This window comes from Ctenocephalides felis, unplaced genomic scaffold (assembly GCF_003426905.1).
Source record: "Ctenocephalides felis isolate EL2017-DRISC unplaced genomic scaffold, ASM342690v1 CF-g0.4_SCAFFOLD_03571, whole genome shotgun sequence".
NCBI classification, from domain to species: Eukaryota; Metazoa; Arthropoda; class Insecta; order Siphonaptera; family Pulicidae; genus Ctenocephalides; species Ctenocephalides felis.
In genome coordinates, this window is record NW_020539725.1 from 43,136,370 (window position 1) to 43,147,034 (window position 10,665).

At 27.1% G+C, this 10,665-nt stretch overlaps 1 protein-coding gene across 1 annotated transcript; it reads right to left on the reverse strand.

Moving 5' to 3' along the window:
* Positions 1-3,060: 3,060 nt before the first annotated feature.
* LOC113384749 (protein yippee-like 2) lies at positions 3,061-8,136 on the reverse strand (the record flags this gene model as incomplete). Its single annotated transcript, XM_026622509.1, is given in 4 exon segments — positions 3,061-3,508; positions 4,884-4,992; positions 5,466-5,509; positions 7,796-8,136. Coding segments are annotated over 4 exon segments (345 nt in total). The 3' UTR covers positions 3,061-3,418.
* Between the last annotated feature and the right edge of the window lie 2,529 nt (positions 8,137-10,665).

Sequence of the window (10,665 nt, forward strand, 5' to 3'; positions counted from 1 at the left end):
GTAATCTTTGCATTATTATTTAAGTATCTAAAGCACAAGAATAGTTAACTATTCTTAACAAACTCACATTTAATTTTTTTAATAATTCATAAATCTATTGGCAGTATTATTTTCATTTTATTTATATTACAAGCGCATATTATGTTTATCATGTCAATATAAATTTTGTTTATCAATTTGTCTCAATTTTATTATGCGATTGTAACATAAACTTAGTACAGGATCGAGCACTTGGTGTTTCAAAATTTAAAACAATTTTGCATTATAAGCAGATGCCACGATTCTTTTACATATCATAACTTACAAAATAAGCACACTTTTGAATTGATTTATAATATTATATTTTGTTTGAGATCAACTAGAAATGAATTGTGCTAAAGTGATGTCTATGAGCTCCTACATATTTGAATTTTTTTATGAATTATTTCACCATTGATGCAAATTCTTATTGAAGCTGTAACAAAAATATTTTCATATCTCAATAAAAAGATATTATTCACAAACTGGTGGCAAAATTATATATGTAACTAAGTTTGTGCAAAAGAGAAATTTTTTTCACCAAAATAACTCTTCGAATTGCGCCATATTTAACTATTAGTTATTGATTAATCATTATATTTTTCTAAAATTTATACTGTATATACAGTATGTGTTTAGATCCTAACTTAATGCTAGACCACAATAATATTGATGATAGCTTGATTATTTGTTGATATTGCCACCAGCCAAATTATAAATTTCTAATATACTAAACAATTATATAGTTGTATTGTTACCCAATAAACTAATCATAAGTAATACAAATATATACGTTTTGTTATAAAAAAAAGTTGGATTTATTCAATAAAGCAAATTACAAAAACTAAACTCTTTTCATTATTATTTTAACCACCGACAGTCCTACAAAAATACATTCTAAAAATATTTAGATATTTTGCATTTGGAAGTTTTAGTATTCATTTTTTTTAAACCAAGTCAAAAAAAATAGAGCTTGTTTTGGAATAATTCCAATATATAGATTATTCCAATTATTATATATACTATATATTTAAAACAGTTTAATGTGATATAACCTAGTGAATCACAAAATAATATTGGTCATATTTATCTCTCTCCAAATTTTATTTATGAACATTCATAGTTATTCATAATATATTATTTAAGTAATGCAATACAAACTTGAGATTTGTTTAAAATAGATTATTAACCATATATGAAATGGTTCTATTAATTCTTAAAAAGGCTTAAATTTATATTATTAAATTTAAAATAGAGAGCACAAATTTTAGTATTTTCATTTCTTGATCAATAATATTGTCAAATTAACAAGTATTTTTAAAATACAAAACTGTGCTAGTATATTTGTTAAATTAAAGTAGTTACATGTAGTATATGTTTAGTCATAATAAATTTATACATATATAATATATGCTCCGTGTGCAAAATTATGTATCCAAATTCTTATTACACAAAAAAGTAAATTTTGAAATAAGTTTTACATATATAAAATAGTTCTTTGTCATCAGAATATTCTGCAAAATTAGTAATTGAAAGCCAAGGATTAGTTTGAAGTATGTGAAAATGTAGATTTCATATAAATTAAAAATAATAATCAATATTTAAACTGGTTATTCAATGGTCAAACTGTATTTACTAATAAAATCATTAGATTTTTTTTAAAATTATTTGAAGCACATGCATTCTATATAAATGTATTTATATTATTGCTTGTAATTTTCATTTTTAGAGAGCGTATTTATATTGTGATATGTGAGCATACCTCTTACAGAATACAACCTCTCATAATTAAAAATTTTTAATCTTTTAGATAGATTTACAATAATAATATTGTGATAAACAAAAAATAAAATTAATCACTCAATTTAATTAAAAAAACAGAATCATAGCACTTCTAAGTGGTAACTTATTATATATGTATATATTTATTACAAAGCTTATAATAAAATTAATACAATATTTATCACACATTTCAATTTTGGTCTCTCGACACAGTCATATATCACATTGCACATTAATATTCCTAATGAAAAATTTGCAAATGGCTTAGAATAATTGATTTCTGATTCTCATCTAGAACTGTTATATACATAAAATAATAAACCTACCTATAACCATGCTTAATTCATTTAAAAGATAATTCTTATGAAACTAACTAAGCCAGAAAATGGTTTCAGACAATGGTATCACATTTATTACATCTTATCAGATTACACTTACTATATTACATGATGGCAAAAGAATTGTACAATTACTATTAATCCTTTGTAACTTAATTCAAATGTAGCTATAAAAACGTGATATTGTTATATACTGATTTGAACAGAATCAATTAAAAAGATCATCATTATAATGACATAGGGAATTTAAAATTTAAAACATATAGTAGTACTTTGTAATTCACTGGTAAATGCTAAATGCACAGTTTATTGAAGCTCAGGATATCTATTTTTATATGTTGATGAGCACTATCTTTAAATATTTTAAAGGAGCAATTAAAAACAAAGAAAAAAATGTTTTTTTCATTTTCATTAGATATAAAATAGAAATTACATACATTCTTAGCTTTTAGAAGCTCTATATGTTTATAAAAGTTTATATATTTGATTTATACACTTGGAAAAATTGTTATTCACAATTACTGTTAATTTGTAAATTATGTGTTAATACAGTAAAAATAACTTAATAAATTACTTCCATTACTAACTTCATGATTAATTTTAAATGCAATTACCGTAGACAAATATTCAAATTTATAGCTGTTATTGAGAGAAAAATGTATCAAAGTTCTACACTACAAAATAATGTAATAATAAAAAAACAGTGAGCTTGTTCATCTGAATCATCCAATTAAAGGAGAAACACAGTAACAGATCAATTTGTTTAAAAATCAGATTATTTGACGATTGCCATTATATACATTATAGCATAAATCAAATAAATAAAAGAATATTTTTTTAATAATTAATTTTGATAATAGATATAACGTAGTTACAAAGGATTAACTAACAAAAATGAACAAATTAAAAATTACGTTGTCAGCCAAAATCTCATTTTCAATATCTTTAACTGTACGGTAACAGTGTATAGAAGCATATCATCGTGGCAACTGCTATACAAACATCGGTATGAATAAAAACATTCACGAATAAACATTTTTAATACACAAAAAGCATTATATTTCTTCAATCAGCCTGCATATTTCAATAGAACTACTCTCACTAACATTTAAAGAAATTACAATTCTGCACTTTACCAGAGGCATTTATTGAAGCAGTCCTTTAGTATGACTATTTGGCATACTGTCCGTATTACGTCGTATAAACTACTTGATAGTAAGTCACAATGTTTCACTTTATTAATAAATTTCACACCGAAATGCGTCGGTGGTTTAAGTCAATCAGTTCCATCCATTTTCTTTTATCATATGAGCTAGTTCTATGATATATTTTCCTTCTTTGTATTTCTGACTTGACTCAAATGCATGCTCCTAAAAACGTCATTTACTTATAAATGAAATAAAGCAACAACATGAAATAATTAATGCAAGTAGTTACTATATTTCTTTATTCGCCTGCCTTTTAAAAAGGTGGGAAAAGCAATAACAAGAGCACGATTTGATTGATATCATACACAACTTAAATTTTGATGTGAGTTCTTTAAGTACATGCAATTAAAAAAAATTATCTTAGTAATTATAAACTAGTGAGGTGCATGGCATCGTACCTTAAGGCAAATTGCTAGAACTTCCCGTACCGTAATTAAAAATCTTGGTACGGAACCCAAAAAAAATTTACACAAAATGTGTACACATTATTAAAATCTCTATAAAATATTTGATAATTTAATGTACATATGTCCAATAAACATTTTTGACCGTCAAATGACATTTTTTTAACTTATTTTTATTGAGAGTCCATAACCGCTGGACCTGCCTTCCAGTGGCAGATTAAGCTTACTGCTGTCCTAAGCCATATTTTCAATAGACAAAATTTTACTTTTTTAATTAAATGGTTTATTTTAAACTATTTAGATATAATTTTTAATTTCTCATATGGTCAGTTATAGTAATCGCAAAAGAATCCAAAATAATTTTCTGCATATCTCACGTTTCAAGTTCATCTGAGCATATTGGTATTCTTTTAAAATTATGATGTATGTGTATATACAGTTCAACAGCTGGAAACAGATCCAGCTGTTTCGTTATTGACCGATATTGACCGATATTGATATTGACCAATGTTGATTAATATTGATCAATATAGACCAATGTTGACCAATGTTGACCAATGTTGACCAATATTGACCGATATTGACCAATATTGACTAATATTGGCCGATATTGGCCGATATTGGCTGATATTGACCGATATTGACCAATGTTGACCGATATTTACCGATATTGACCGATATATATCAATACGCGGCGACGATCGGCCGAGCCGTTTCTTTGTAGCAAAAAATTTGAAAATATTTCGTCCGCGTTTGGAAGATATTGGTTGGGCACATATGCACATCAAATTATCAGATATTTTATAGAGATTTTAACAATAAGTATAAATTTTGTTTACAATTCTATGGGTTCCGTACCAATGTTTATCCGTTAGACGGCGACGCGGCGCTTACGCGCTTTGACTCTATGCAGTCAAAGCAGTACGATTGCTTTGAAAAAAAGTTCAAAATTTCCAAAATATATCAAAATAAAGAAAAAAATGTTAATTGTTTTTAAAAAAATTTTTCCTTTCGGTAGCTTTTTTTTTCAGTAGTGCAATTGAGTGGCACGCTGTTCCCGTACAGCAGCGACACTATCAATTGAAAAGTCAATAGAAAAGTCATATAATATTAAAATAATTATAAAAACTTACATATTTCCATCCGAGTGTAGTTTTACAGCACTCGCAATAAATGTCGGCAACAGCGTGAAGCCCCGTCAACAAAACACGTTCTTCGGCTGGACCACATCCCACGTTCACTCTGAAATGTATTTGAAATATAGGTGATTCATTCAATGATAAGAAGTTCTTTTGACAATTCTATTATCAACATTCACAGTAGCAAACAAAAAGTATTGTCAATTATGAATAGATTTAGGTATTTACAATTATTATACATCCAATTAAAATATCAACATTAGTATGAAAGTAACAACATTGATTAAACACAATATATTATTTACCATATACTATCAAACACTAGGTTCGTTATCAAGTGTGCACACACTATTATTTATTATTATAATACTAGTTTTAACAATCAGATTACAATACAATCTATCTATCTAAGTTAAAAGAGCACACACTGATAAAACGAGCTATATTGTTTTTCCATTAACATGAAACATTATTTGAACATATATACAATTTCATACTAGAGATATTTAACATTAAGCTTTATTTTCCACTAATAAATCAGATGGAAGTCCATTTTGTTATATAAAAAATACTTACACTGAATTAAATAAATAAGCCCGTCCCTGGCTTCCTTGAAACGACTGCAAAAGATAAGAATTAGTAGATCACTTTCAAGCAAATATATTTTTTATTTAAAGCAATATATATATATATATATATATATATATATATAATTTCTTGTACAGGTTGTGTTAACGCCTAACGCACAACCTTGTTTTAAGCAAATCTTATATTCTCATTTTTAACTTCCCGTAGGGCAAGTTATAGTAATCGTAAAAAAATCGAAAATGAAAACTTTTATATATCTTTACGTTTCAAAACCTTCTGAACATTTTGGCATACATTATAAAGAATTTCCAAAATATTTAAAAATAAATTTTTCTTCAAAAAGTCTTTTTTTCAAAAAAAAAGTATTTTTTTTAAAAAATGTATAGTTTATCAAAAATCTAATTTTTTCAGAGTAAATTTCTTTCAAAAATGTTAATCTTTTTTTAAAAAAAAATAGGTACGGGAAATTCCAGCAATTTGCCTTAAGGCACGATGCCATGCGCCCCACTATTTCAATTGAATATTCTCACGAAAACAAACTTCTCCTTCTGGACATTAATAAGTGAAAAAATACGAGAGAGTAGTTATTTCAAAATTAATTATTAAAGATAAAAATTCAAAAAAAATTACAAATAAACAAAAAAATCTTTAATTGTTGGTAACATACAAAATGATGCATGTACAAAGAGCGTGGCTCATCAACCCAGAATTTTGAATTTTTATAATTAAATCGCTTTTTGTAGGCCTATATAGTTTAAGATTTTCTCATCACTTTACGGCAAGAATTTGAATATTACCAGCGCTACTTATGTCAAAATTCAAATCAAAATACATTTATTAAGCCTATTGCTCTAACCTGTACAGACCACAGGCATTTTTGAAATACGAATTTATAAATTAACATTTATGAATGTGTATTTCATAAATCCTTATTATTCATTATCAGAATGCAATTATCAAAAGGTATTATCAGAAACCAATTATTAAAGCTAAAATAAATAATGATAACGTATAAAAACATAGCAATTTTTGTATTTGTACGAAGTCATAAACATTGATCAAATTTTTGTTTAAATTTATTCCACACTATCTTGTGTTGTGAAAACTTGCTTATATCAACTTGAGAAAACTTTGCTCAAACATTTTGCTTTAATAAATTATGTATAAAAAGGGATTGAGATTATAAATTAGACATAGATAGTATAAGTTCCATTAAGAAATTAGCATTTGATCTATGTTTTAATTTATAGGTATATGTGGATTAATTAATTTGCTCAGGTACTGGCATGGATGGAAGAATTGCACACTTTTGTAGCATCATTCAATTAATTTAATTTGGAAATGGAAATCAATATGCAAATATAAATTTCTCTAATTATTTTATTTTCATGAGAGTAAGGGATGAGATTGGTTGCTTTGAATAAAATATATGTTTAAGCTAATTTTAGCAAAGTGTTGTCGTAATAATATTTGCGTTCATATGTTTAGGTTTAGAGAGAGAGGTTAAGGCAGAATATTTTCTCTAATTCGAAGCTCCAAAAATATTCCCTCAATTTGAATATTATCAACAATTAAAGATTTATTATTTTTGAAAAATATAATATCTTTATGTATATGAATAGATTTTTTTTTAAATCGAATGATAACTCTACGTTTCAGAAATATAGGACGCACCCAGAAACATTGAGGAATATAAATAAATAAATTTATATATATATATATATATATATATATATATATATTAATTACTATATCTATTACAACTGGTAAATAGTATAACATCTAGTAGCATAAGTGAATAATAACAAATATAAATAAAATAGAGTACAAAATGAAGGATGGTATTTTCATTAGAATGATATCCGTATTATGAAGATTTAATATAAAATAAAAGCAAATAATGATAATTAATTAATAAATAAAATTTGTGGATAATAAAAATAATACTAGAAAAACAATAAAGTAGAATAAAAATTGATTATTGATTAATTCTTGGTGAAAACCTTAATTTTTATTTTCGAAATTAACAAGTAAAAATGTCATTTGAATAGTTGAAACTCAACGCTTATTGATTAAGTCAATTATTTACATTAATCGAAAAGTTCATTCATACTATTATAAATATAAAATGCATCTTGCATTCTTCATTACACATTACTTGGAGTTATGAAGATTTTGAAATTTATGAGTATGTTTCTCTCAAAAATCCAAATTATGCCCTTCTCCATCAAGAAGTATACTCGTCAATCACAGTTAACTGGTTAATTCAGAAAATTTCTATGATCTAGTCTAGCCTATAATCTATGATCTATTCATACCTTAGATATGAGTTCGTCATGGCTCGCAAGGTGCGCTCTGCAGTGAACGCACGAATATGTCCGGTGGGCTGGTGGAAGATATTCCTGGAACGTCTTCACCATGGTGCCGTTCGCTCTAACCTTTGCTTGAATAGGTGAGGACGGAGACACGAAACCTCCTGTCTGACTGCCACTAGTGTCAAGCGATTCGTCGGCGCTTCGTGAACTACAACAACCGCAAAATGTTCTACTGAAAGCTGAAATAAGACTCCAGCGCACTGGGCCTACGACTCCGTTACCACCGCCACCTCCTCGACCAACCCCTCCTCCTGCTGCTGCTTCGTGCCTACCAGCTCCGCCAACTGTAAACGACATATCAATATTAGCTGATAATTAACACTTTCGGGACGGCACCTTTTTCAAAACAATCTACTTTACCAGCTGTAAACTTGATTTCATTGTGTATGTTATGCAATTTGTTTGATAAAAATTTGTGGTCATTGAAGGACATACATTTTTAATATTAATTTATTTTTGATTATTTTATGAAGAATGGTGACGTTCAAAACAATTTTCAAAATGCATAGTTTGGTCGATTTTGACATGTTTTACAATAAAATGTTGTTCGCCGCCTCCTGTTGGTGCTTTTCTGTCAGAACAGACAATATAATCCCTTTTTCTTTTAGAATTTAGAATATGCCACTGATTAGTCAGTATATTTGGTCATTTTTTTGCTGCCATAGTTTTTTTATTATATTGTCTAAAAATTCATTTGTAAAATACTATAGGATGTCTCATATTGCTTGGTATTTGTAGTCGAAGTGTTTGTTGATGTATGTCAAACTCGATTATTGAAGAAAAATCGGCACATTCGCTAATGTCTTTCCACTCTTCATTTAATTTGTAGGACTTCTTCTTTTTGTTGGTTGGATAATAGCATCATCACATTCATCACTATTTTCGGTGCGAATAGTAATTTCGTAAAATTTGTCTGTATGAATGTCTATTTGAAACTCATCTTCACTACTACTTAATTCACAAAATTTACCAGTCGTTTTGCATATTTAAAAGCGCTCGTTCATTTTAAATATTAAAAAAAGACTATATGAAGGCTAAAACTACTATTAAAATAACTTAACATAATTTTCAAAATAGAACACTGTTTATCATTGCTATATGTAATTTATTCAACTTTTCGATGCAAAGTGAGTCATTGTTTATAAAATAGCATGTGCCTCACAGAGTATGTTTGTTGACTGAGGTGGACAGCCGTCCCCAAAGTGTTAATACGAAGAATACACCATTAACCCATAATAATAGTACAGTAAAACCTCGTTTATCCGGACCTCAGTTATACGGATTCGAGATTATTTGAACTACCAACCACGACCAATTTATGTTATTATTTATATGAAAATATGTATGAACATACATAAGAAAGTGTTAATTTCTTTCATAAACATTCATTTTCGTTGATATCTAGATATGTATTTGTTATCTTCAATGAATACACAACAGTGTTCTTCATACATTTGATTATCCGAATGCCCATCGACAACATTAGTCCGATTCATCGAGTTTCTGTATATAAAAATTCCCACAGCAACAAACTATTTTGGATGATCTGTTCAAGACTGAAGAAATTATGCTCGATACTAATCTATTCGATTTTTTTCACATAACAAGAAATTAAATTAAACGTAGAGTTACTAAACCCAAACATCACACCCATCTTAAACAACCAGTAACTTCGAATTTTTTGCCAAACAAGCTATCAATATATTCTACATCAAATAATTTAATATTTTTTAATATGATTCAATATTTTTCTATATGTGAAGTAAAAAATAAATTTCAATTCAATTTATTTCCAGAATTTAAGATTATCATTGTATTATGTGTCTCAACAGATCTGATATAGTTGTCTATCTAAAGAATTGGCGCCTAAAATATCACTATAAAATATAACTTTGATTTCAAAGTTGCAAGCAATGCGGTTATAATTTTTTTTGAAAACTAATAAATAATAATAAAAACTTGATAATTATTTATTTTCAAGTAATTTGAAGTAAAAATTAAATGTGTAAGTAAAGATCATTCAGAATCATCGACTTTAGGCTTAGGCAACACTATGTTATCCGGATTTATACGGTTGCACATTATAAAGAAAATTTATATTAAATAGCTATTTCATATTCAAATTATTTAATTACGAAACTTTTATAATTTGTGGTCAAACCTGCAAGTCAATTAGTAAAAAAATAGCGTAAAAAATAGAGTTTTATTATAAAACCTTTGCAAAAATGCTAATTAAAATCTAAGCAAATGTTATAGAAATCAAAAATATTAGACACCAAAACAATCTATATCTACCACACGTGATGCGCAAAAAAGAATTTTTTAACTCATTGCTGTCGTATGATATATAAACAATCAAATGGTAAAATTTAGAAAAGGCTAAAACACTCGATGATAATACTTATTAATTACTAAATCAATATTAATAATCAGCGTAATTACTTAACTTCCTGAAATTGTACAACCTTGAATATGCTTGCGATTAGCGGACACTTATAAGTACATATCACGTATGCAGGTTAAAAACTATATCAATGGCATATTCCTGCGATAGATATTTTCAAATAAAATTAGAATTCACACAATTTTTCATTTATCACATGAAATAGGTATGTATATTTATTTCAATAATATCAGTAATATGTGTAAATATGAATAAGACTGTATCTATAATATGCATTTAATATTTTATCAATCAATTTTTTGTTCATGCATACCCCTTCGTCCATAGAAGTGGAGTTATATCCATACATGTATACATGCGTTGTGAGTGTTATTTTGCCATAAAAAGGGGTTCTGAGGATTAAGTTAAT